The sequence below is a fragment of the Ceraceosorus guamensis genome (assembly GCF_003144195.1).
Source record: "Ceraceosorus guamensis strain MCA 4658 unplaced genomic scaffold IE81scaffold_9, whole genome shotgun sequence".
NCBI classification, from domain to species: Eukaryota; Fungi; Basidiomycota; class Exobasidiomycetes; order Ceraceosorales; family Ceraceosoraceae; genus Ceraceosorus; species Ceraceosorus guamensis.
Genome location: NW_020290004.1, coordinates 166092 through 192649, shown reverse-complemented (window position 1 = coordinate 192649; position 26558 = coordinate 166092). Strand labels below are relative to the sequence as shown.

General features: G+C 56.1%; 8 protein-coding genes across 8 annotated transcripts; 4 read left to right on the top strand and 4 right to left on the bottom strand.

The window, feature by feature from the left end:
* Nucleotides 1–777: 777 nt before the first annotated feature.
* Nucleotides 778–2499, top strand: IE81DRAFT_362752 (hypothetical protein; the record flags this gene model as incomplete). Its single annotated transcript, XM_025516747.1, has 5 exons — nt 778–978; nt 1058–1274; nt 1530–1657; nt 1731–1821; nt 1906–2499. 5 exons carry the CDS (start codon nt 778–780, stop codon nt 2190–2192), a joined length of 924 nt encoding a protein of 307 aa, XP_025371854.1. The 3' UTR covers nt 2193–2499.
* Nucleotides 2034–5476, bottom strand: IE81DRAFT_339882 (hypothetical protein). Its single transcript, XM_025515590.1, has 7 exons — nt 4783–5476; nt 4442–4695; nt 3953–4361; nt 3857–3875; nt 3509–3775; nt 2658–3446; nt 2034–2575 (listed from the first exon to the last, which is right to left on the bottom strand). The coding sequence occupies exons 1-7, from the start codon at nt 5070–5072 to the stop codon at nt 2504–2506; spliced, it is 2100 nt and encodes a 699-aa protein (XP_025371853.1). The 5' UTR covers nt 5073–5476; the 3' UTR covers nt 2034–2503.
* An 819-nt stretch (nt 5477–6295) lies between these two features.
* IE81DRAFT_321000 (hypothetical protein) lies at nt 6296–10001 on the bottom strand. Its single transcript, XM_025513205.1, has 3 exons — nt 9534–10001; nt 7015–9345; nt 6296–6947 (listed from the first exon to the last, which is right to left on the bottom strand). The coding sequence occupies exons 1-3, from the start codon at nt 9660–9662 to the stop codon at nt 6675–6677; spliced, it is 2733 nt and encodes a 910-aa protein (XP_025371852.1). The 5' UTR covers nt 9663–10001; the 3' UTR covers nt 6296–6674.
* Nucleotides 10002–12654: 2653 nt separating this feature from the next.
* On the top strand, nt 12655–17468 carry IE81DRAFT_320999 (hypothetical protein). The gene is made up of 3 exons (XM_025513204.1): nt 12655–12949; nt 13033–13225; nt 13294–17468. Exons 2-3 carry the CDS (start codon nt 13116–13118, stop codon nt 17348–17350), a joined length of 4167 nt encoding a protein of 1388 aa, XP_025371851.1. The 5' UTR covers nt 12655–12949; nt 13033–13115; the 3' UTR covers nt 17351–17468.
* Nucleotides 17469–17629: 161 nt separating this feature from the next.
* IE81DRAFT_320997 (putative SEC26) lies at nt 17630–21380 on the bottom strand. Its single transcript, XM_025513203.1, has 9 exons — nt 20556–21380; nt 18807–20450; nt 18460–18734; nt 18317–18389; nt 18219–18243; nt 18063–18149; nt 17938–17988; nt 17844–17850; nt 17630–17759 (listed from the first exon to the last, which is right to left on the bottom strand). The coding sequence occupies exons 1-9, from the start codon at nt 21270–21272 to the stop codon at nt 17663–17665; spliced, it is 2976 nt and encodes a 991-aa protein (XP_025371850.1). The 5' UTR covers nt 21273–21380; the 3' UTR covers nt 17630–17662.
* A 275-nt stretch (nt 21381–21655) lies between these two features.
* Nucleotides 21656–22895, top strand: IE81DRAFT_320996 (hypothetical protein). Its single transcript, XM_025513202.1, has one exon. The coding sequence runs from the start codon at nt 21798–21800 to the stop codon at nt 22671–22673; it is 876 nt and encodes a 291-aa protein (XP_025371849.1). The 5' UTR covers nt 21656–21797; the 3' UTR covers nt 22674–22895.
* A 231-nt stretch (nt 22896–23126) lies between these two features.
* IE81DRAFT_252219 (hypothetical protein) lies at nt 23127–24774 on the top strand. Its single transcript, XM_025511320.1, has one exon. It carries the CDS (start codon nt 23290–23292, stop codon nt 24502–24504), a length of 1215 nt encoding a protein of 404 aa, XP_025371848.1. The 5' UTR covers nt 23127–23289; the 3' UTR covers nt 24505–24774.
* A 533-nt stretch (nt 24775–25307) lies between these two features.
* On the bottom strand, nt 25308–26417 carry IE81DRAFT_310218 (putative RPL10-60S large subunit ribosomal protein L10; the record flags this gene model as incomplete). The annotated part of the gene is made up of 4 exons (XM_025512411.1): nt 26398–26417; nt 26220–26319; nt 25900–26138; nt 25308–25641 (listed from the first exon to the last, which is right to left on the bottom strand). Exons 2-4 carry the CDS (start codon nt 26307–26309, stop codon nt 25308–25310), a joined length of 663 nt encoding a protein of 220 aa, XP_025371847.1. The 5' UTR covers nt 26310–26319; nt 26398–26417.
* Between the last annotated feature and the right edge of the window lie 141 nt (nt 26418–26558).

Genomic DNA, 26558 nt, shown 5'->3' with positions numbered 1-26558 from the left:
ATTTTCGTCACCCTCGCACAGCTCGGCCAACTCAAAATCTCCGATTGGGCTGGTTGCGAAGGCGGCCGATCCGCCACCACGGCGGTCCGTTCCCCAACGGCGCCCTTGTACGCCCCCACGCTCGCCACAACGCAAATGGACCTCAGCGATCGTTTGTGGCAGCGCACGATACCTTTTCCGCCACAACAAGAGCGAGGCTACCAAGCTTGAGAATTTGACTGCAGCGATCCGTCGGACACTACATCGAGCTCACACGACCCCTCAATGGCACGGAGAGGATTGGGCACTTTGAGAGACGAGTGGCGTTCAGAATAGCCCCTCGCCCACATCGAGGACGTTGTGAACCCAAAACCTCAAAGGCATTCGACTCCGGGAAGCTGTGCTCATTGGCCGCGTCCGCCAAGTCTATCGTCGATTTCCGACAGACCAAACAGCTTCTACGGATGCAGGTCCGACTGTTGATCTTTCCTTTACGCGCCATCCTCCATCCTCGTTATTGCGAGCCCAGGCAATCAACTCCGGCCCATCAAGGCACGTCGCAGCCCCGCATAGGTCAGGACCTCCACAAACCGCGAAATGGTGTCGATCACCATTTTATTATCAATCTTCGCACCGCTCGCGGTCACGTACCACTGCAACGCTCGCTCGCTTGAGCGTAGCGTCATCTCGAGGGACAAAACGAATGCGGAGGTCGCGATGTCACTCAATGGAGCAGATGTAAGTGGCCTGTTCTCGAGGTGGTCTCCCCTCACCGCCTTGCGTTGCACTCGCTACATAATGTCTGACCACCATGCGGGCTCGACTTCGACGGCCAAGCCGAGAGTCGCTGATCAGCAAGTTGCTCGGAATGCAAAGTTCGTGCGTCGGCATTTGCATGACGCTAAGTCTGGGCTGCTAGCTGGACAACGTTCGGATTTTCATGGGGGTTTCGCGAGATGGGACTTCGCAAACTTTACCGAGTCGACCGCGCAAGTGCGCGTGAGTTGTCAGGACGGATGATGGAGTTGGTCTTTCTCTTTTCTGACCATCTTCACGCTTCCTTCGTGCCGCTGCTCAGGAGCTACGTCACATATCAGCGGCAAATTTCCACCAGCGCGATCAGTCATCGTCTCTCGCAACCCCTTCAAGTCAGCGCGCACTCATTCGCCGCACTTCGAGGGGTGACAGCGCAACCCAGCACACTTCTCCGCGTCGAGAAGTGCAGAAGCTCGAGAAACGAGGGAGAGCGATGACACATGAGCAAGCGAGTCGGATCGCCGATGACATCACCCAGGGTGTGTTGCGTCACCCAGGCATTCGAAACGGAGGTCGAAGCCAAGTTTCTGGAAGAACGCTGAGACCGGGGGTTCGAACGGCGTATCCCATACGGGTCGATAAAGATTCGGAATTCTTGCAAAAATGGCTCGAGTATCGAGATCGAGGGGGAAGACTGCACCGCGCATCGAGCGAAAGGTGGGTCCCATCATCCAATCCACACGATCTCGTGGCCACTGAAAGAGCATATGGCAGCTCCACACCCCAAACTCCAGATCGGCCCTTGCACAAGGACTTCAAGATTACCTCTAATACCAAATTGTCAGGTCAGCATCGGGGTGCTGTAGAAGAATCCGTCAAATATTACGTCCAGCACTTTCATCCTGAAGCGAAAGGCTTCAGAGTGAGTGTCATCAACGAGCTTTTCATAGATGCGCACGATTTGACGCCCATTGACGCTTTGTGATTTGGCCCAGATCACGAAGGGATTCGGTAGAAGCTTGGACGAACCGGTTCTGCACGCCATCGGCAGGATGCGGGCGCGCCGCAACAAGAATGCGGAAGGAGGTACGTTCTCGAGTCGCAGCGACATCATCGGTCTTCACATCCCCCAAGCCGCGCAGGGCGCACTGACATCGCTATTCCGCCTAGGTGGCATCACCTCCTCGGGCGTGCCTTACACCGGTCACAAAGTATATGCAAAGCCCGGAATTGAGTACGACGACGGCGTGATCCCAATGAGGGCAGAGGACCCCGGCAAGCTAGCCCGCATTCGATCGAGCAATCCCGACCACGCCGTCTCAGGATATTCAAGGGCTAGTCCAGCCTCGAAGCATCTCCAGGCGCATGGAAATGGGCAAGACAATACGGGCGCGTCAACGTCGAAGCAAGTCCACGACTTTGATCTCAACAAGCTCCCGCCTGTGCACAGCAATTGACTGCGCCCAAAATCGACAGTAATATATCGTCGATGCTCATTTCGACGCTTGAAGCTTTATATGTTCTTGTGGGACACCAGACGCGGACCTGAAAGTAATGTAGAAGGAACTGCGACTTGCGAGTCTCGGCGCTTGGCGAGGATATTGACAGGTTCAGAGAAATTGGTGATCTCGTCGGTTGTGGTGATCCATGATCTCGTCGGTTGTGGTGATTCATTTGCGCTTGCGCAATTCGTAAGTAAGACCTGTCGTTCGAGGAGATTAAGGGGGTATGGTGTGCGAGCACGACTTTGAGGCTGCCTGTAAGGTCATCAGCTTTGAGATTTGCGTCTCGCGTCGATCGACGCGCGAATGCGCTGAACGGTCTGCGCAGCAATGCTTGGCTGTGCAAATCGATTAGGATGCATGAGTCGTCATCGGCGTCAGCAAGTGTACAAGGATAGTCTGTATAGCAGCGTTCCTCACTTTCAGGTTGTCGTCTGGAACTGGACGACGGTTGACGATGATGGCAAGAAGCCTAGTGGGCGCCTCGACGATACTCTTGAGCGTGGACCAAGAGATGCGCGAGACCCCGGTCGGCTTGGCGGGCGGCAGCTGAGCGTCCGTATCCTGCAAATCTCCGGCCACATTGGCAGCTTTGTCGGATGGCAGCTCGTTTGTGACCGCTTCGAGATCCTCGTCTTCCTCGTGCCAGGGCATGTTGCGGTGAGTTGGAGTTGCGGGGGTCATGTGCTTGTCTGCTTCCCACCAGCGCAATTCTCTCTCTGTTGGCAGCAGACTGGCAGGGTTCCCAGCGCGCGTCCAAAGTCTGTCCAGCAAAGCGGAATCGCGCTTGCGAAGCTCGTCAAATTGTCGGCTCTTGAGGGGATTGTAGCGCCCTCCAAGCACAACGCTATGATGAATCTCTTCGATGGCCTGACAGTCGACGTCCGCGTCTGCTTCCTCAGCGGCTCGCTCGTCGTCTCTGCTTCCGGGATCGGCTGCCAAAGCTCTCGAATTCTGCACCATCCTCTCCCAGAACCTTCCGACGAGCCCAACGTCCTCTCCTCCATCACCCTTGGCCGCGATGTCAGGCACGTGCATAACTTGGCGTGTGAGCTGGAGCTCTACAGCGATGCGTGATGGGTGCTGAGGTTGCAGAGCCCATATGCGACGGCGATCTTGTAAGGCTTTGAGCGTCACCAGGTCCACGTCGATGAGAGGGCCGCCGGGCGCATCGTGCAAATTTGCAACCATCCAGGATAAGGCCACGTCCTGCGATTGCGCACCACTGTGAGCACGACTTCTATCCGTCGGGGCGATTTCATGCAACTCACCGAAAGACCGTGCCATGCGTGTCCACCGCCCACGTCCGAATGTGAGCCTTGGAACCACACTTGGCGCAGCACTTGACCCCTGCGTCGGGCGCGATCTGCGGGCAGCTCGGCTTTCTTCGAGGGCACATAGTAGCGAGTCACCGTAAAGTCCTTGCGATCCTCAAAGAGAGCCATAGCATGGAAAGCATGGCGGACGCAAGGCGGTAGCATGGGGTCGAACGAGCTATAGAAGCGCACCAGATCCGGGGAGATGAAACTGCCAGGAATCTGATTCAAGATGCAGGCAAAGAGTGTCAGTCTTGAGGCGTGAAGGCACAAATTGCGCCTTACTGAAAGGGTCGAACTTACACCCTCGGCACCGACGGAGCTGAAACATGAAAATAGGAGGAGACACGACTGATCAGACTTCACAATATGGTTTCGCTTGACCGCTTCCCAACTCACTCCCAGACGCCTACGACGTCTACATCAGGAGGTACAGCTCTGCCCTCCTGGTCTCTCTTGCCACTGTCTGCAAACCAATTCTTGATATCTTGTTCCAATTCTTTGCTCTTCATTTGAGCCGCTTGCTCGACAAGCTGTGTCTCAGTGTGCTCCGCGTTTGCGGCGGGCCAACGACCCGTCTTTTCGAACATTAGCTTGGCAGAATCGATGATGGTCTCTGGCTTGCTAGGATCACGTCGCTGGTACGCCTCCCAAGACTCTGCCATGCCCATCGCTGCTTCCGTCTTCGACCATAATCCAGCGTAATTGATGAATCCGACGAGTGTACGCGCCGTGTATGCGCCACGAGAGAATCCGAACAACGAAATTGTGTCTCCATCGCGGTAGTTGTCCACCAAAAACAGATATCCTGCAGACGATGAAGCGTCGTTACATCACGTGTGTCAGTGAAATTGAACCGCAAAGCGCTGTGATCTCTGCTGCACGTACCTTCCTGAACCTTGATTCCGAGCCCAGCGCCTGTAGCACCTTCGATGAGACGAGTGCTGAGATCTTCGACCGCTCCCACGCCGCGCTGATAAGCACAAATTTGACGTTGATATACGCCTTGAGCATTGGGCTTGCTTGCGTTTGGGGCGATGGACTGGGCGAGAATCGCCACGTTGGTCCAAAAGTCACCGGTGGCAGAGGAGCTGGTGAGGGTGTTGCCATGCACGGCTGAGCGAACAGAGCGCCGAGATTGCCTGGAAGAAAAACAAGGATGACGTCAGGAAGTGTGACCACAAAGCTTTTGCTCTAATGATACGTTGCAGGAGAAGCAAGAGGCTCACCAGGTTCCATCGCAAAGCAGAATCAGCTTCTGCGTGGGACGAAGCTGCCCACCTTGAATTCTTTCAGCTTCCTTCTCATGGTGATCCGATCCCAGCCTCAGCAGAAGCTCACGCTCCTTCTGGCCAGGAGAATTGTCGGCTAGAGTTGTATCATGAGACCCATCGGGTGCGGCCTTTTCGGAGTTTGGAGCTACCTTTGTCGTACTCGGCTCGACGGTTGAAGTGATTGGCGTCTCTTCCACGCCAGTTGCGAGCTGCAGCCCAGCAGGCTTTGATGACGATGAAGACATAAGTGTGTGCCCGTAGCGAGATGTGACGTGCTCTGAGGACTAGGTAGTGGTACTTGAGGGGGGTTGAACAAGGTTCCTCCACCCTGTTGGGTGCACCTTGCGCGTTAAAGTCCCTGGTTGCACGTCTATGACCTGCGCTTTCGTAGGTCTTGTTGTGGTGGTGATTGATCTGGAACATGGACATCGGTCAACGCTCCCTTCAACACGCTGTCTTTATACTTGGCATGGCAAGTGCGCATACGGATGCTTCACACCACCAATGCTGAGCCCAGCAGAGTTTGGGCGGTGGGCGAGAGAGACCTCCTAGCTTGTCTTGAAGCGCTCAGCGGCCCTGCTGATCTGGCAGCAACAGATGCTGGGGAGGTTGAGGAGCTGTGGGCTTCGTGGCTGGATGTGCAAGCTCAGCACAATAACCTCCACGTTCGTTGTGCTCCTACTCAAATTAGCAGCCAACATTCACATCCACGATTCATGCAAGCCGCAGATGCATCAGACCACGAGCACTCCGCCCACCCTTGGCACCCAGCAGCAGACTAGCGTCCAAAGCCTAATCCTTGCATGACACGACCTATAAAAGCCCGCCTTTCGGCTTGCGCACGCCAACGTGCAGCAATCGGCTGCTGCTGGGATGCATGGCGGTGTGTGTGGGTCCGCACGGCCCAGTCGTAAGTCGTAAGTTCCAAATAAGAGAGGAGCGAGCACAAGGAAGGATGACAATCACGAATCAAGGATGTGAATTAAGCACAGCCGCATCTCAGCATGCAGCAGGGCCAAATTGTCAGTCACTGTGAAGTATATGGTCGTGAGTCGTGACTCATCGTGAGTGGTCATGCTCTTTGTGGATCACAGGCGGCTCCTATGCAAGACTGGCGGAGCGGGCAATAGTCAACTTGCAAGGAGACTTTCACGACCGCGCATGATTGTCACACAGTCACGAGTCACGAGCGAGCGACGTGCGTGTGAATAGCAAAGGTGACTCCGCTTATGATGAGGACACCGCGGGAGAGGCGACGACCGAGCGCATGTTTGTTTGCCGAGCCGAACAAAGCCACTCACGACTGCAAATATGATACCCTAGCGATGTCTTCGACTACTCATACTGTTGAACACACGTGTCGACTTGGCACGCAGCAAAAAAAGAATATCTTTGCGGATCAAAATCATGACGCACATGCAGTCGCGGTGTAGTCGCGAGTGCGTGCGATCGCGGGCTAGGGGTTGCCGGATGTCCGCGAATCGGCTGAGGTGGTTTGTCTCGTCTGATTCCTGATTCAAAACAAGAGTTGCACGCGCTCGTGCGTGCGCCAGCCTATGATATACATTTACATTCGTGTTGAATAGACAATTGGAGGAGTAGCTTGGGATGCAGGATGCGACCACTTTGATGGGGAAGAAATGACGTTGTGCAAGAAAACGAAAGGAGGAAGCTGCGCGCCGGTCGGGATACACGAGCAGATGGACTAACACACCCAGGCAAAGACGAAGGAAATCGAATGGAGCTTCGGAATCGAGGCATCCTGAGCGCAGCCCAAAGAGCACGGAACACTGGGCAGCGAAACGGGCATAGCAGAGCCTCGAGGGAGCTGGATGACAGGCCAGAGTTCATTCTTCATCGTCGTCCCCGCCAACGCCACCAGCAGAAGCATTGCTGCCATTGCTTTTCTTGGGCTTCTTGCTGCTGCGAGGCTTCATGCTGGTCAGCAGATCCTCCCGGTCCCTCAGAAAGCGAGGGTGTGAAAAGGAGGAATGTGGCCCGTAATACTGCAGTGCTGTGCTGATGTTTGAGACCCCTTTCAGCCCGCCTGGGCGCTTAGCCACCTTGTGTTCCACACCATCAAGGAGCCGAGAGGACGGAACGCGCTGGAATCCGTACAGCTGGTCGGTGATCACGAGAACCCGATCAGCTCGCGATCATCGCACGGCGAGACGCGGACGTACTCACATTCAGTTGCCGCACGAAGCTCGCGTTATTGCCGTGCTTAAAGAGTCGGGGCAAGACGTCGCTTGCGAAGTCATTGGCGATGTCTTGATCGGAAAAGAGTATGATCGAATCGCCCGCTTCGCTCCATCTGAGATAAGCTGAATACAGCTCTGGTCTGCACATCAGATACCACAGCTTTGAGATGAACGCGGAGCAATTGGCGGCGCCTCCAAGTCGTTCGCGGATCGCTGTGACTTCAGCCATCTCCGGCGTCTCACCAGCAGCCGCAGCTCCGGCACTGGTCGACAGTCTCGTCGAAGGCGACGCCTTTGCAAGGTGTTGGGCATCGGAGGGATCGCGCGGTGGTCCCGCCGCTGCCACGTTCCGAGGCGCACTCCTTTGAGCTGCGATACCAATTCCAGGGCTCGTCCCCATTCCAGTGCTTGCTCCAGATTCGTGTGAACTTGCGGACGTAGACAACACAGACCTAGAAGAAGAGGCTGAATGTGCTGCCCTTTGACCAGCATCCAAAGGCTGTGCCGCTGCATGCGAGTCGCCATCCGTGAAATTGTAGAGCGGTGGGAGGGCCGTGTTCCCTGCCAGATGTGGGCTTGCTGTGTAGCTGTTCACGCTAGGTGCGTAATGAGCTCCAGCGCCAGAGGATCCTCGCACCTGGCTAGGTCTGCTGATGCCCGTCAGTCCGGGGCTTGCAAGCTGGGTCGGATAAGCGGAGGAATGTCCATGAGATGTGCCAAAGGAGCTGGGACCAGGACTGGTCGCGTAGGGATGGTGTCTGGACAGGGAGAAGCTGCCTGACGGATAGCCCGGGTGATGCCTGTCATTGCTATACCCCCTCGCAAGAGCTGTGCCACCTGAGCCAGCGCCAGCTGCCATGTGCGCCCCGGCCCTCTCGTAAGAGGCGCTCATGGTTGTTACGGGATGTCGTCTCTGTGGGGAGATGCCACGCTGCGTGTGTGATTCAGGTCGAGACCACAAGGTCGGCAAGCCAGGTGGACCCTCTGGAGCGTCGCCCGGTCTGCGACCCCGGATCGTCGCCTGGCTTGCAGCGCCGTAGCCTTCGTTGTTGTCGTCCAAATCGAACATCTCGTCATCCGTAGCGTCGTCATCTTCAAGCGCACGGGAAGGTGCGGCGCTGGCGGCACGCTCACTTCCAGGTTGATCTGCGCCATGACCGAATGACGGACGTTGGCGAGAGCGTGATCTAGACCGGCCATAAGTCGCGCTCAGTGCACGTGCCGAGGTTTGGGCAGAGGCAGACGAGGGCGGTGTGGAAACACCATGGACATGCGAGAAGCTATGGCTGATGCCAGGTCCAGAGGTGGAAGTGAAGGAGAGCGGCGGTCGACGGCCCGTGCTTGACTTTCGACCATGGCCATGAGTCAAGCTGCTGCTCAAAGACACGGCCCCACCTGGGAGAATGTTGTTCGGGGCAAGTCGAGGCGAAAATGCGGAGGATCTCGCAGAGCGGGCGGGTCCAATGGATGCTTCATAGGGAGCTTCGATGAATGAGGTAGAGACACGGTCAGGCGTTCCTTGACTGGCACCCCCGAGCGACATTCGAGCAAGATTGGTAGCGGCCCAGCCAGGCGACATGAGACGCTGATCACCTCTCGAGCTCGTTGCCAGCTGTGGCGACGGCGGGGAGCGATGGCTGCCAATAGCATCCGGATTTGCATCCAGGCTGCGCGGCCCGAAGTGAGGGCTGCTGAAGCTAAATACGCCTGCCGCATCGTCGCCCTCTGAAATTCTGCTGGTACCTCCGCTGGCGGACGCGATTGATTGTTGCGATTCCCCGCGAGCAAGCTGGGCTGACGAAAGTCTTTCATCGCGATCATGCTGACCGGCCCCAGAGCGAGCGCTCCACCCAAAGACGTCATCTCCTTCGTCGACTTCCATCTCGTCCTCCTCGGCGCCTCCGCCGCGCCGCTCAGCACTGGTCCGGAAAGAGGTAGATAGGTACGGTGCCAGTCTATGCTTTCCGTCGCTCGAAGCACCCAGACCATTCTTGGCGCCGTTCGCATTCGCTCCGGAAATAGCACCGAAAGTTCGGGAGTGCTGCTGACTGCCTGACAGCGTCCAAGAAGATGGCTCGAGACTGCTTGCAGAGGAAACGCTCTGCGCAGCAGTGACTGGCACTCTGTCGGACCATTCGCTGCTGATCTTCGCGTTGGAAGCAACCTCCCGTCGATCGAGAGCGAGTCCCACGCCATCGGGAGGAGTGGAGATCTCGGAAGTGTGGGAAGTGCCTGGCTCTTCCATACTGCCTTTCATGTTCGAGGTGGGTGCTGAGGGCCTTGGGATTGCCAGCGGCTGTGGTCTGCCTCGCACCTGCTTGTCAGAGGACAAGGCACAGCCCGTGTGTCAGCGATATCCTACCATGAATGGCTGACTTTTGGCCTCGACTGCCTTTGGCCGTGCGTGAAAGCAAGCTGTCTAGTCTTTTCAAAAGCTCATCTCCCAAGCACCTGAAGTCCGACTAGTCCCTTCTATGACAGAGAAGCAAGCTCGGCAGGACTCACCTCTGAAGCCTTCTCGGACTCTGCATCCAGCATATCCGAATCTGTGTGATTGGGTGAGGGAACCCTGAAGCCTGTTTGCCGCTGAGGGCTGCGGGCTGAAGCCCGCTGAGCTGGTGGCAAGGCTGCCATGTTGAATATGAGGGAGACCGCAACTAGAGGCTTGCGCCTGCCTCGTCCTTGTCTGCGATAGCACTGTTGAGCACAAGCTTAATCAACACGATACTAGTTTGACTTGCAAGTCAACGTACGCGTAGACTCGAAGCGGACGTTCCAGCGATGTTGATTCGCTTCTAGACTTGCAGTCGTTCAGGAAGTTGCAGAGCCAGGCGATGATGGCGTGCAGAGTTGAAAGGCTCGAGCAGGGTTAATCTAGTCCAGATCGATAGGTCTCTGCGCCGAAGACGATTTGGTCGGATACAACAAGAAGAAGCCAATCGAGTCGAGTGAGGCAGTGATGGTGGCCAAAACGAGTCACGGGTCATGGCTGCGAATGCACGAAGGGGCCAACGCTGCATATGTAGCACGCCTGCTGAGGTGTGCGTCGCTACCCACACGCAACACAGCACACGCGCGAGCAGAGCTTCCTTCCTGATCATCGGCGGGCACATGCGCGCCGTAAGCGCACACGCCCCCGTCTTTGCCTGCATGCATGCATGCATGGGAGGCTCAGCAGCGTCAGCAGCGGCAGCAGCGTCAGCCAGGCGGGGTCAGTAAATCAGTTGTTCGCACCGTGGCCCGACCGCGATACACAGGTGGGCACAGCTCCTGTGGCAGCTTGATGCAGCTGTACACCACGAACAGGCGAGTGAGCCTCCTCCGATGCTCTGCGCGTAGCCAGCCCCGCACCCCATTCGCGATTCCGGTACCGGCACGCCGCTCTCAGCATCAGGCGAGGGAGCGAGAATTACATCACCTTGGCTTCCCCCTGGTAGGACTGCGCCGGACGGCGGAGCTCCTCTCCGCGTGCATCTCCATATGCATGAGCTCTCATGTTGGTTCTTGATTGTGAGACGCGCGCGCGTGCTAGCTGCGCGTACTCTTCTCTCTGTCCATGCTGCTGTGTGTAACATTCAAGACTCAGACTGTGGACCTGGCTGGCCCAAACTTCGATAAGGAGATCACGCAAGGCTGCTGCTGCGCACTCGATCGGTGAGGCGCATATATCTGCACGTACTATCTAATCACGTGAGTCATCTCACTCACGAAGGCTCGGGTACCTCTTCTGCATAGCTGCGATCTGGCTCGGGCGGTGAGCCAGGCAAGTGATGGGCATTGCTGAAATCGTGAATGTTGTAGAGCGACCCCACACAAGAGACTGAAGTCTCGCTTCGCTTCGTTTAATCGCTGTCGGGCAACAAAGAGCATTCGAGCTTTGAATTTGACTTGTCAGAGCTCCCGTTGGAGCTGAGAAGAAAGCACGCAGGCTGTGCCGGATGGCCCACGTCGACAGGACACAGACGCGCTGCCCTTAACTTACCACGCCGAGCGCGGGCCATCCCTAACTTTTCTCGCGCTCGTAGTTAAGACTCGCGGCTACTTATCCGACTCATATGACTCATTGTGATAAGCGCAGCATCCAGCATGTCGATCAATGCTCCCTGCAATCATCATGAATCAAGAATTGCACGGCGATCCGATCAGCCAGAGCACCTACCCGCGATAAGCATCCCCTTTGAAAGCTTCCGCTGAAATCCTTGAGCTGTACTTAGCTTTTGACACAGGGGCAGCGAAAAGGTGCTATGATACCTCGGCAATACAATTAGTGCGTAGCGAAGACAATAAAGCGGCAGAGACATGCGAGATGCTTTGCTCCATGCAGCCAGACGAGCTTCATGTCACCCACAACACAAGCGCCGGTAGCCTGTAGTCACAAGTCGATCAGCTGTAGAAGAGAGTCGCGGGAAGTGAGTCTTGAGTGTCTGATGAACACTCATCAAGGCTGCTTTGACTTGATTGTGTTGTGCATGGGTGGGACGCAGTTGGTCAGTGGCCGGATGCTGCATATAAATGATATATACGCGCGCTGCTGAGCCACCGGAAGTTCCCTGAAACGAGTCCCACGGTCTCGGTCTTGCATGCAGCACAAGCGCGAGGGTCTCATCGGCTTCAGCAGAACATGCACAAGCCAAGCAAACGCCACGCCGCCGCTGTACGGCCCAATCATCATCATGCATATGTACGACTCGCGACTGATCCTCACAGACTCACGACTGTATCAGCTGCCGATGCGGCCAGAGTCACGATCGAGTCGTGAGTGAGTCGTGATGGACGAGCAGCAGCGCATGCAATTAACGTCTGCAGCAGCCGCGCCGTGCAGCAGGTGTACGCTGCGCCGCCGCTTGCATCCAGCATGCACGCACACTTGCGTCTATTCAATTGACTTTAACTCTTGACTCCTGGTTGTATAGGTGCCTTAATTGGGTCGGGTCGTGATGAGGCGAAGTACGCTGCCGTCAGGGCTCATCAGCAGCATATTCAGCTTCCTGTTCGTGAGTGCTGGATGATGGCCCTGCTGCAGCCTTCGAACATCTCCGATGAATTACGAGCTGCTACTCGGCGCGGAGGAGACGTAGATTGTACAGACGGACTGGACTGAGCGAGCGAGCGATCTCTAAGACGCTGACTGTTGGATGATTTGGCCATCTGACCTCTTCGCGGTACAGCAGCAGACAATCACGAATGGTTTCAAAGCATAAGAAGGGGTCAGTGGGATCTTCTGTGCAGCTATAAGGTGACGCGGCTCTTCATAGACATGACACGTGCAAGTGCTCGCGTGGTACTTCGGAGTGTGGCAACTACATCAATCAAGGTGTCTATGCAGCTGCGACACCCTAAGCTAGCCTACTTGACAAGTCGGGATTGCGAGAGAACGGAGCTGTCCGCTTCACCCCTCGACCTGAAGTTTTGCACGGAGCATCACCATCATGAGCCGCCGCGTCCAGTCAAAAATCCGCGCGGCCGCGCCTATAGCTCGCAGACGTGTGGAGCGTTGCGTACGTGTGTGATGCGAGGCGCGCGTGCGCGCGACGCGTGACACGCGCCTCGCTACGCGTAAAGATGCGCTTCTAAAGTCTCGATGTTCCAAAACAACATCCAGACGCCCGTGCAGCAGGCGAACGATCACGAGGTGATGCGAGCTCCTCTCGCCATCCATCCATCCTCCTGATCAGTCTGGCATACGCTCCCTCATCGTCCCAAACGCTCCCACTGCGACTTCGTACCCGTCTCCACTCATCCTACATTTCGTCTGACTTTCGCCTCCTTGCCCAGCACACTTTGGCCTACAAGCGATTCACTCACCAGCAATTCTGGTTGCGGCAGCAGATCACAAGTCTGGCCGGTCTCAGGACCGACGTCAGCGCAAACAATGAAGAAGGTTACTGGAAAGACGCGTCGTCAGCGGCGTTTGATGGATGGTGAGACTGGCCAGATGAAGCTCTTTGCCTTCGCAGACGATACAAGGAAGCTAACCAACACCGATACCTCTACCCTGTTGCAGTCAAGGTACTGTACTCCCTCGAGTCTTCACCTCACAATGTGATGGTGGCGTATCCCGATCGCCCGCTTGGTGTCGACATAGAGATGGAAAGCCGCGTCAGGTCGGCCTTCTCTGCAACTTCTCCTCCTGCTTCCTTGCCCACATTTGGCCACATAAGCCTCAAGGCATGTCTAGGAGCCATATACCGCGCATCGTGAGTCTGCGGAGCACGTCGTTCGTTCGCACGTGCGAAATGCAAGGCTGACCTCACTTGTCGCTCAGACCTGAACTCGGCTTGGATGAGCGCAAGGACTTCACTCTGTACGCTGTCGACCCACTAGAATCCGCTAGGTCAGCTTCGCAGAGACAGCATGGCTTGGTGGATAAGGACTCTACTCGGCAACGTCTTGCTAGCAGTGGAGGAAGCGCAACGCCTGGTTCGTCGTCATCGGCGCCACAAGCGGCACCCATCAGCGTTGGCAAAGGTTTCTGGAGCTGGGTACTGGCTGAAGATGGTGAAGGCACATCTATGGTCATGGGCGTTGTACGCGGCCAGTACGAAGAGGAAGAGGAATTAGAAGTGACTTTGAAGCTCAAGGAAGCTCCAAGACGAAGTCGCGAGCAATACGATTCGATGTTGAAGTCGTTCTACCCCGGCAGCGCCAAGCCTACTTCCAGAAGACGACACGACTCTGGCGACGAAGGGGATGAGGAAGGAGCCGTTCCGCCACCCCGACGGCGCCGATTGGAAGATCTGCGCACCATGTCCAGTCCGCCGCCAATGACCCAGCGGATCGACCCTCGAAGGCCGTCTTTGTTGGGCCGCGGCAGCTCAAAGCAAGGGAATGATGTCGGGATGTCCGTGTCACCATTCGCGATTCCCTCTGCGACGAGTAAAGAGAACGGCACCAACTCGTCTTCAAGCGATGTGCCCGCGCTACAACTTCAGCTGCTCGAGCTGCTACGTGCATTGCAAACTCAGTCTGGCCAGTCAGGTCAGGATGCCAGTGCAACGGCTGGTCAACAGTCAAATGTTAAGGGCTCTTCTCTGGAGACCTTGCCGTCTACGGAGGCTACGACGGTCAAAACCGCAGATGCTTCGCAACAGCTCGCGCAGCTGCTTGGCTCGGCCGTGTCTTCCTTTGTGCCTCGGCATCACGGCCCCTCCCAGGTGACTGCAGCTCCATCGCCTGTGCCGCCGCGCCCTGGACCGATTGACGGAACATCACCTATGGGTGAGCTCACCCCTGGCTATTCGGGTGAGGACGTCCTGCGCGGCAAGTCGCCCAGAGCGACCTCCCAGACGCCTGCTGAGAGCAAAGATCCTGATAGCGAATTGTCTAACACTGCAAACGACGCCGCGAAGGCTAGGCAAAGCAAGCGCTGTTACAATTGTGGTATACGCGGTCTTCGAAGCTGGCGTTTCGTCCAACTAAGCGAGGAAGACCGCGCCGACATTGACAGTGTTGAAGGCTCTCAAGTGGAAGAAGACGAACAGGCGCGAAAACGGACACCTGCTGGCTACGAGCTTAGACGAGCTTGCAATGCCTGCGGAAAGGCTTTTCTCAAGACTGGGCAACATCGTGAGCCGAAGGGCGCCGACGTTCCTCGATTGCCCCGGGGTCGTGCATTCGAAGAAGCGTTGGCGAACGCGATCGCGCTGAACGAAATTAGCGACAGCGAGATGGACGAGCTTGCGGCCAATCATCCTGGACTAGGCAAGCGAGCAAGATCAGGCGGCCTTGGCCCACGAACTCTAAGTGGCGTGTGCGAAAGGGCCTCCAAGCGAACAGGTCTCGGACCATGCCTAGCCCCGGACCTGGCATCTGCGCGCTTCAAAGACTTCGTGAAAGACTCGCAAGGGCGTTGGCGAACCAAACGAAGCATCCTGGAGAATCCTGAGCTCATCGCAACCGGTCGGCCTCCTGGTCGAAAGAACGGTGAGGCGCAAGGGCGATCAGCTCAGCGCATGGCAGCAGCGAAAGCTGTCAAGCAACGTGAAGAGAACGCAGCCAAGATAAGCGCAAGCTCTCAGAAGCCGCCTACAGTCAAAGAGGCAGATGCTGCAGAACAGCGCATCGCTGCGACGACGAGCTCGGGCGCTCAAGCTGCTGCGCGCTCGCATACAGATACCGCGGCAACATCTTCTTTCCGTGTGCCCAGGCCCGCTGGCGCTTCGGGACCTCAAACCAGTCCCATCTTGCCTTCCGTATCGGCACGTCTCAATACGCCTAGGGGGTCAGCTAAGCTCGGAGGCAAATCAGGTCCACCTTCTACGTCACAAAGCACGTATGGAGCATCTACTTTCCTCTTGGAGTCCAGTCCTGGCACTGCTTTGGAGACCCTTTTGAGTGAGGGTGATTTTGATTGGCATGAAGTGACGAACAACGGCCCTGCTGTGCCGGTCAGAAGGAGTCCACGTAAAAACCCCATCGGAACTCGAGCTGCCCACAATCCGTTCGCGACCGAGCATTCAGAAAGCACCACCGATGCGAGCGAGGCGAATCATGTCGAGCTCAGTGCAGCTCACGAGAATGCCGAGACGCCTCGGTCTGCCCGCACGTCTGGGTCTTCGTTGCCACAAAGTTTCACCGAGGCAGAATTGTTCAATCTCATCACTACAAGTCCACTCACTCGAGGTCGTCTGCGGAGCGGGAACTACGAGCTGATTTCGGAGATCACGAATGACGACACGATCGACCCAACGACCTCAAGCGACCCTTTGACTCGCAGCATCGATCGCACAAGTCGCATGCCCAGTAGCAGCACGCACACCACACCCGCCTCACATCACAGCTCCAGCCCTTCACGAGCGTCGGATCGTCTCACAAAGGGTCGAGTCGTCATGACCGACAAGGAGCGCATTGGAAGCGCGACCCGTAACAGATCCCCATCCCAGGCTCGAAAGGCTGCTCGTCAAGCGCGAGCTGCTCACGCTGGCGCTACGCTTGGCCCCTTCATGGGCGTTGGACCAGACGAATTGGGGTCTTCTGATCAAGAGGACGGCTTGCCGGGCATCGGCAGTCCGACGCTCCGCCCTGCGAAACGCAGGAGGCGGACCACACCCTTGACGACGGGTGGCAGCAATAATGAGCAGCCGGATCGGACTTCGCGCCAACCAGGCGGGGAACGAGAACAGCAACACTTGGGCAGTCCGCAAGCTGACGCAGGCGACCAGACTGGCATCGAATCAAGTAGGACACAAGTGGCCTCGAGAGCCATTCCCTGGATCAGCGGCACGCCCTCTGCGCCCTTGAATGGACCTCGTCCTGCTTCAAATGTGGCGCCTGACATTGACTTATCCACAAATTTTCCAGGCACTGCAAATGTTCCCGCTGACCCTTCACCAACCGACGCTGGAATGCGAGATGACTGCACCACCCATCTGCAGGTGCCGATGACCAGTGCCTCGGCGTCCTTGAAGATCGCCCGTCGACCGCTTCCAGCGACGGTAGAGGATTGCCCTTCCTCGTCAGCATCTTCCTCACCTCCGGATGCCGTCTCGCCGGACTGGGAGGAGATGGACTCTGCGTCATTGCTGGAGCTATTCGATGACCCCTACGGGCTTCTCGCACGATCCGGCATAGGTGTCGATGGGTCTGGCATTAGCATTGATGCTTTCGGTGGAGGAGTCGAGATCCACGACAACGTCGACTGGAATCAAGAGCTCGACCTCTTTACGCAGAGTGGGGCGACGGGTGTCGCCGCGAGCATGGCGAGCGGAGCTGTGGGTCGCATCGGCACTAGCGGGGCCCACCAGAGAGTGGCACATGAAAGCAAGGCTCCTCCAATGACCCCAAAGAAGGGGACTCCAAGTAGATCCGCTGCGAGTGGCCCGCCTCTCTCCACCCCCTCGAGGAAGGACACCTTGGTTTCTGCGCTTGCGGCTGGACAGATCACCCCCAAGCGTGATCTGAGTCCGAGGCAGAAGCAGCAATTGGCTGCGAGCTTGTCGGCGACACCAGATGCCATCAGTGCGTTCTTCGCTTCCTTCGCCTCCAGCTCGCCATCAAAGGTCGGGAGTCAAGCATCAAATGCTGCACCCACCAGTGCTCAGCAAGGCAGCATGCCGGCACCCACTTTCGATCTCTCCAATCTGGCGTCTTTGCATCATGGCATGGCGGGCATCCCAGCAGCACCGCCAATCGATTTGCAAGATCCTGCCATAAAGGCTTTGCTAGCCAGCTTTGCGACCACATCAGATTCATCTCTGCTCGCTACTGCACCGCGGACGTCACCGAGCAAAGCCTTGCCAGCGCCCTCTAGCATCCACGAGTCAGGCTCACCGGTCGCTTCCACATCATCTGCAGCACTTCGGACTGATCAACATGCACCGTAGAGGCGAAGGCCCATGCGCGAAAAAGAAAAGTCTTGTAGTAGTAGTAGAATGCTGTCGGCGCACGCACCCTTGATCGCTGCATGCGTTGTACCAACATTAATACCATGACCGCATCAACATATAGTGCTTGAAGATTGAAGTCACCGCCAAGCTAAGTGTGATGTCACCACATCTTGTCATACGTCACGTTATGCAGATCAACTCGCATCGACGAACCACGTTGCGCGTCATCGGAGAGAAAGTGGAGATAATTTCGCATTTCGAGGCAAGCTTATGTGACAATGGAAGAACTGCAACTCAGTCCGAAGCGGTTCATGCAGCGACGGACGCGGTGAGAGATTGAGGGGCGTCAAGTGCACTGCCGTTACTGTTCGCATCACCCTCGGTCGCCTTGCGCATTGCCAATGTGCTGGAGACGGGTCGAGAGCAAAAGAGGGCGCGTTAGTCTTCACTCGAGCCTGAAATACAGGATCCGTCTGCCACGAAACCTCACCATTTGTCTACAAGCCGCGAGAGCATCGGCAGAGAGCAGGGTGGGAATTTAAGAATCTTTGCGCAAGCGATCAAACGTGCACCACCACACTCACCTCCCAAAGCAAGAGCCAAGCCTTGCCCTTTGCTTCTGATTCGGATGTGACCTGAGAATGGCGTCCATTGCGTGTCAGTCGCCGACCGCGATCGTGTCGGTGGAGCGTGCTACACACGGACTCACCAGTGATGGGTCCTCCCTCAACTTCCTGTTCCAGACTGAGATTGGCGAGGGCATCTTCGTTGAACGAGGTCCGCGCGTACAGATTGGCTGCATCACAGGCGCAGGAAGATGGTGTCAGAAGACGCGCCATTAGAGCAAGCGCTAAGACAACCTCACCGCTCAAGAAACCGCATTCCCCAGCCTAGGGCGTCACGGAGCAATTTTCTCATCAGCTCTCTCGTTCTTAAGCTCTCTACGCGCAGTCTTTGACGTACCAAAGAGGCTTCTGGTGTCAAGCAAGCCATGTTGGTGCTTGCCATGAGGTGATTCAAGTATGCACGCAGATTGCTACATCGGAATTAATGATTGACTTCAGCGCCTTCCCATGGCTGCGTCTTGCTCGCTATTTTTCACTCACGTAATGTTCGTGTTGACATTGACTTTGTTCTCCCACTCAAACTCTGTCCACATGGACCTGAAGGCGCTCTCGGTGCAAGTGCCAGGGTGAATGTAATCCATGATGTCGACATGAATATCATTGAGCACCACGACCTTGGCATCGCCCGTGATGCCCGACTCGTACGCAATGTTTCCAAAGATGACACCAGTCTCGGTCGACGAAACTTTGATCGTCGCCTTGATGCTTTGAAACGAGTACGGCGCAAGCGTGTGCGAAGTCGGCCGTTCCACAAGCTGCGCACACAAGAGAACGGCAAGGGGTGAGTAATCCGCTGGACTCTAGGCTAGTCCTGGCGCGACGCTCACCTTGAGATCGCCTAGCGTTGCAAATTCGATGGAGAGGTTCTGCAAAGTCTCGTTGGACTGATTGACGACCAGAACGTCGAGTAAAATGTCGAACTGGTGGACATTGACGTACGCTTCAGAGTAGACCGCATCCGAAAAGCCCGTAAGCTGAACGACTCGTTGCAGCTTGGAGATGAAGTCGTCTTTCGCGCCGACGGCGCCGCCCGTAGCTTTCTTGACGTCAGCTTCGTAGTCTTCCAAACCAGTATCGACGCCAGGCGCAGTCGCTCCCTTTTTGTTGAGTTGCCTGAAGCCAATGACATCGTCGGGTTGCACTTTGACAGCTTTGGACTCTTTCGCCCTCTTTTCTTCTGCTTTGCGTTCTTGAGCTGCAACCATGGAGGCATAAGCTGCCTTTGTGTCCTGCAAAAAGACTTCCGACGCTTCAACATCCTCCTCGTCCTCGTGCACAGAAGCAGTGGCGAGCGTCTGCACACAAGTCATGATTCTCTCGGTCGAGTCTTCGTCGATGGGTGCTTGAGCAAATTTACTCTGTCCAACGCGAACGACGGAAGTCATGATGAGCATTGCCTCGGCCCTGAGAGCATTCTTGGCGGCCGCATCCGAGCTAAGAGATGCGAATCGGAGGACCAGCTTGGTCAGGGTGGATGCCAGGACCGTGGCAGTATAAAAGTCTCCGAGCAGGATCAAGCTCCTGAGAGGAGGTTTGGAAGCGTTCTTGACTGCCTGCAGTCGAGCGTCCGCATTAGCCTCCGAAGAGAACGCGGTTTCTGTTGCGTATGTACCATCTGCCAGAACCCGGGTTTTGGTGACGGGGGCAGCAGCAGCGGCAGCCTCAGAGGCGGCAACCTGTGCCGAAGCGCCGGCGTCTTCCGCTTGAGCGAGTAATCTCTCTTCTGCAGCCAAGATGGGCACTTCGCCAATGACCTTTCGGATCTGCTGAGCGGCCTCCTTGACGTCGTCAATCGTGCTTGCGTACTCGCCCACAATCCAAAGCGCGCCTCGGAAGACCTTTCCACTCTTGATGTCTCCAAAGGTCTGCAGCAGCTTCTCCACAATGCTGCTTCTGAGACTCGGAAACTTCTCCACTACCTCTCTGACGAAAGCGATGACGTCCACCGCAGAAGGATTCGAGCTGTCTCCGAGGAACTCCATGAGGACGTGCACGACAGATGACGCAACCTCCGAAAAGTTGATGGCGCAAGTGTGGATGGATTGGATAAGCAACTGGCGATACTCGATATTCTTCTCGAAGCCAGTGCCAGCTCCCTCCACTGTCTTTTGCAATTCCTTCTTCAGGAACTGGACCACTTCTTCAACGTTCCTGGAAGACACCATATCCAGAGAGATGTTGAGCGCCTTGCGACGCACGTCCATATCGGGTGACGAGAGGACACGCAAGAGATCCATGACGAGAGGGTCAATGACGTGATCATGCCGCTGCCTGAGCGAGTCAAGCCTCGAGAGCACGATCAACTTGACGTTATTGTCAGACTCCTTGACCACGAGCTCGATGAGCGCTGAGGCTGTCGCTTTGATGGCCGCTGCGTTTTGCGTCAGGGAGGTGAGAGTGATGGCTGCCTCGTACTTGACTGCATGGCTAGGCGCAGAGAGGAGCTCAGAGATGGCTTGAATGTACTTGTTCTGTGATCATAGGCAGCAGGACGACGGTTGAGTTGGACGCGTGTGAGCAGCGCCGGTGTCTTGTGCGCGGGCGCGAGCGCTTGCGTCGCTATGAGCACCACTCACCCTGTTGGGGCTCTCCCCCTTGCACTCTTTGCGAATGAGCTCGATGACGGCGAGCTGCATCAGTTCGTCCATGCTTGGAATGGCTTCGAACTGCGACAGAACATACTCGACAGCCTTGGGTGCGTCTGCCTGCGTCAAAAAGGTGAAGGCATTCCTCTTGCACGTAGCATCCTGTTCCGCAGCCAAGAAAGTTTCCATGATCTCGCTCACATCCCCAAAGAAGTGCGAGTGCCTCTGCGAGATGACCCAGATAGCCAAGACTGCATTTTTCCGAACATAGGAGTGTCGGTGTTCCAAGTTGGTGAGGATGGTGGGGATCAAAGGTTCGAGGAGTTCTGGTTCTCGAATCTTTTGCAAGAATCGAAGCGTGCTACCTCGAATGTACTCGTTGGGATGCTGGAGATCGTTTCGAATGGCGTTGCAGACGAGAATCATCTCTTGCTTCAGCTTGCCCTGATCATCGTACTTGGGGCACACTTCCCAGTAGAAGTGCAGCATCTTCTTTAGCGGCTTGCTTCGCGAGGGCAAGACATACTGGATGATCGGCATGAGCAACGACGGCTGAGGACTGCCGTTGAGCGTGGCCACAATGATGCGCCGGAGAACATCCAGTTTGAGGTCATCGTCGGCTTTTTGAAGAATAGCGCGCGCTTCGCTCGGTTGCAGCTCCGTCTGGTCATCTAGAGGAGCGACGACGGTGTAAGCATTGCTGTCCATGCTGGGCTACGCGCAGCCTCGCAGGGCGTTTGTTCGAGCTTTCGTGATGATGCGCAAGAAAAAAGTGAGAGAGCAAAATGTAGTTTGAGGTGAATTGCGACGTTTAGCTGCGGGCTTTGGGGTCAAGAAGTGATGAAGGAGCGGGCCTGCTGAGGTGATGAAGGGGTTGGTTGTGAAGGTGTACGCCGTGTATGCACGAGGTGGCCGACACGTTGGAAGGTCCATGGCAGCCTGATGCGCCCCGTCGCTGCCAGCCACGTCGCGAGCGTTCGGCCCACATCCAGCGCCCGTGCACTTTCGCATCACGTGACCAATGTGCGCGGCGCTTTTCTCCACACGCGGCTAGGAATAGGGCTCTAACAATTCACTGGCCCCACATCCATCCTCATCAGCAGACTTGACACCCCTTCACCAATCACGAATCCTACCGACTAGCTCTTGCGAGGGAGACTGTGATTCACAAGCCGCTGACCAATCGTCGACGCCAAAGTCGATTCGTGTAAGCCATCTGAAGCTGCAGCCAAGATGGCATCCCCGAACACCAGCACGATCAGCCTACATGGCGCTCCCCTCGTTCTCTACCGAGGTCCGCACACCTATCTCTCCTTTACGCTCTCAAGCGCCAGCAGCGACACCCCAACAGATTCTGTCAAAGTTCAGCTGGTTCGAAGAGGCTGGAGAGCGGGTGTATTTGGCTGGAATGCTGCTAAATGGCTGGGTGCAAGGGAACGAGGTGTGGATGTGACGCCGGTGCACGAATCGGATTGGGAGAACGCCGAGCTGGTGCAGGACGAAGTACCGACGCAAGCCATCTTGAGTGCGAAGAGGAGGGCAAACATCCAACAAGACTTGGAGCGCAAGACAGAACAAGCTCGATCTCAAGCCTGGGAATTCGGCATTGAGCCACTGCCCCGGTATCACACCACCATGACTGTTCGACTGCCAGCGAGCGAAGGGGATGGATATTTTCATCTGCTGCTCACCACCAAGCAAGGCGAGAATGTTCGATCCCCAACATTCCGCATCTACAGCGTCTCTCTCAGCTCAGCATGTCCTCGAGGAGCTTCTTTGCTGCCGCCCACCATCATTCCCGAGCTCATCCTTCGAACCCTCTCTGCCATGTTGTACACCGCACTGCTCGCCTTGAGCCCACTCGGCTTCCTGGCTCGTTTTGCACCCCGCGGCATCACACGATGGGTGGGCAAAAGAGTGTACAGGGCGGTGGGCGGCAATGAGAGGAGAGATGAAGCGCTGCGACAGTATGGAGTTCAGGACAAGCTCGACAGCGCCAAAAAGGCCGTGGAAAGGGTGCCCTTTGCTACAGCCGGCGTGAGGACTGCTTGGGATGTGCAGAGGGATCAAGAGCTGGGAAGGGGCGGCGTGCGGTGGATCAGGCGATGATGTTCGTGAGGTTAGGATGCGATATGGACGTCAAGTCTTCCTGGACGACGTTGAAGAGTTAGTTGCACGTGGGCCTCGATCCTGACTTGATGAGCACTGCGGAGTGGCAGTTTCCAGCATTCTTGATTGTGTACGTCTGCCACAGCTTTGCACCTCGTATGTAGACGTTGCAGTGATGTTGGATATCATTAAGTTGAATTCGCATTGTAAAGTTGATTTGTCATGAAGCTATGCACTTCTCGTGACTGTGACTCGCGACTTTCTTCTCTTTAGGATCGCCTTCAGGCCAACACATCACGCGAATGCCTGAACCTGAAATCACGACTGACGAATTATATGTGATGTAAGCGCGACGCGTCTCCGCCATTAATTCTTACCCGCGGAGTCACGAGTCTTGATTCGGGAAGACGACGAGCTGCAATCAGAATTAAGCGCATCAAACTTGCCGCCATCCTTGGTCCCTGACCCTGTCTCTGCATCCCTCTGTCTCCACACAGCACCCCTCCCTCGCCTAGCTGCGCGCACAAATATATGCTCGCCCATCTTTGTGGACGACTTGCTTGTCAACACTAAGCCCTTAGGATCATATACAGCGTAAGCCTTGGCCATGTGAGAGATGACTAGCTCGCCGATGCAGAGCTCAACCTCGGCTCGGGGAACGGACTCACGCAAGTCTTCCGATGACAGCCCTCCCACATATCCGAACGCATATCTTTTACCAGCACCGTCACCTCCTTCGCGCACCAAGCACTTGTCGATGTCGCTCAAGGCAGCTCTCGAGCAGGCCGAAAAGCCGATGGCTCCCGCTCCGCAGCGCAGTGACGCGCGCGCCTCCGCTCCTGGACGGAGTCTCTCCTTACATCGTAAAGATCGTCTATCACCTAGAGATGGCGCAGCGATCCATACCGCAAGACAGACACCTAGAGCTAAGCTCCAGAAGCCGCTGCCGATGAGGACGTTGATGCACTCGCCTTTGCTCTCCCTCACCGCTCAGCCGAAGACTTGTCAGACGCAGTCCGAAAAGCTGGCACCCACTGCTACTGTGCCGATCACATCCATGTTCTCTGGAGGCGGCGTCACAGCACCACGTGTGCAAGGCGGCAACAGTTTTTCGCCTCGTATGGAAGAAGAGCAAGATACTATTTCTTGTCACGTTGGTATCAAGCGACCCCTGGAGATGGACAACGATCTGCTCGAACGTCAAGAAGAGAAGAAGCAAGTTTCTTCAGTTGCTCGACGCGCTCCTTCGACTTTTTGTCGAGTCGCAACTCCCACAAGTACGCATTCAGCCCCTCGCCTAGCATTTAAAGCCTCATCTCAGGCCTCGAGAACGCCATCTCGGCCTTCGTGCAGTCCTTCCAGCGTGTTGCAAGGGAGCAAGAGTGAGCCCCGCGCGCACAGAACTTCGTCGACCACTTCGCCGCTGCAAGAGCGTGGTCAGCTTCGAAATCTTACTTACTATCCGCCACATGCCTCAAGCACCTTGGAGCTTACTGAGGCAGACGTAGCCAAGCGCTTGGACTTTACATCTTGCCCGACCACCAACAACCGAACAGAAAAACGCGCGGCCCGACTGGATGTCGACTTGGACACGCAGAGCAGCGACAGATGGAGAGCGATTCCTACCTCTACCGGAAAGGTTCTGGCGGAAAAGCCTCTCTGCGGCTCTGCCGGTCTAGCCGGTCTAGCCGAGCAAGCGCTGCTCAGAGCATCCAACCGCATTGGCAGCACGCCTACGCAAAGTGCACAATTCACTAAAGGTCGCCAGGAAGCCGTCGCAGATTCAGGAAAGCACGTCCGATCCAAGAGCGCTATTCGCATGGGAAGGTGAGTCGCTGTAGAGCGTTCCGTCTCATTGTGGGGGCCATGGTTTGTCTGTCTAGCTATGCTTATTTGGCGCATCGTCGCTGTAGCACGCCTATCAGGGGCTGTCCCGACCCTCCGCCGTCGGCAATGGAAGCCGCCACCCGTATCATCACATCGTCACTTGATGCGTATGCCTCAACGGAGCCCACAGCCATGCAGTGCATCCAGTTCAATGACGGCGAAATGCGTGAGTCATCTGACTATCAATGGATGCGGTAACGTGGCTTGCGCTTACGATGCGTCCGCCAAATCAACACCCAAGTCGCCATCTACACGCTTGGAGGTCCCAATCTCGTGTCGAAGTTGCAGAGCTGGACCGGCGCAACGCGAGATGCGAACGCTGTTGCTGCTGTCCGCGACTTGCTCGAAGCCCTGCTGTTAGAGACAACGCGAATGAAGCCTACCTCAAAGTGACTCAAGGTGCATGCAAGGTGCAATTCTCCATCTCTCCATGTCACCTTAATCCTCACCCGCTCATGCGCATCCTCGATCCTTGTACTGTACCATGAATGTCAACATACGCCGTCCTCTTGTACCGAGCGATTGCCAAGCACGCCACTCTCATCAATGCACAAGCAGCAGAAGACTGACAGATGAGGACGAATTGAGCATGAAGTTGATGCTTCAGGCTTGGTTTGCTATGGGTACAGAAGCGCATGTGTTGGTGCGTGCAGTGTGAGACTTCATATGTCCCAGTGATCCTGACACAGTCTTGACGACCAAGGAGAGGTATAGAAGCGATGATCGGTGTCTTCCTCCTCCTCCTCCTTACTTCTGCGCAGCGATACGGGCCTCGAGCTTCAAGTTGGCAGCAAGAGGTCCGCGGTCGTTGCGGAATTGCATGTAGCAACCGTCCTTGAGAATACGGTTCTCGTCGCGCCTAGCAACGTACTCCTCGCGAGAAATGGAGCAGAAACCCCACTTCTTGGAGACAATGATCTTTTGGCGACCAGCGAACTTGTAACGAGCGCGACGGAGAGCCTCGAGAACGACGGGCCTGTTGGCTTCGCGGCAACGAACGGAGAGCAAAACCTGTCCAATGTCGACACGGGCAACGGTGTCGTAGGGCTTGCCGTAGGCACCACGCATACCGGTTTGGAGTCTGTGAAGCACGAGGATGTTGATGGTCGTAAGCGCGCAAGAACTCGATGAGGTCGGACAGGAGAAGGGTGCAATGCAAGGCGTTGCTCTCGATGCGGGTGCGTGGAGAGGTTTCCCTTCTACTGAATACACCACCAGCTGACGATTCCACTTGACCACTCCGATCACTATCAAGTCCCAATTCATCCATTTGATGTTGCCCGCCTCGCCACCTCGCTGCCATCAAGTCGCCACCCGACTCCTAAAGCCCTCTACTCACCTATCGGCTCCAGCGCAGGAAAGCATCTTGTTGATACGGATGACGTGGAAGGGGTGGACACGAACACGCATGTGGAAAGAGTCCTTTCCGCTGGTCTTGGTGATGTACTTATTTGCGCAAATACGAGCGGCTTCGAGAGCTTCCGAGGTGATCTGTTGGTGCTCGTCGCAGACCATGTGGGCGCAGAAGGGGAAGTCGTCGACAGACGCCTTCTTGCGTCCAAGATCGTAGATACGGATCTGTCAAGGAGAAGCAAAAGTTCGGGAGATGACATATGAGCCTCGAGAGCAGCTGTGAAGCTAAGTCGACTTGTTACACACCTTGGGGTCAGGCACACCACGGTTGTACCTAGACTTGGGAAACGGCTTGTTCTTGCAGTAGCGGTAGCATCTTGCTGGACGGCGACCCATCTTGACGAATCTACGATTCGGCAGTTTGAAAAGGCAACGTTAGCAATAGCCGTGGAATCGCAACGCACTAGGGTGTTCTTGAACGCACCTTGAGGGGTTGCGAGGTGAGTGTATATGTGGTAGTGGTCGTCGCGACGCACGAAGGCGGTGGCGCAGATTCAAGCTGGTTCTTATACTGCGCGCGCGCACACCGTAGCCAAGTTCACGTGGCACACACCCGCGCCAAGTCGAGGGCACCGCCAGCCCAGC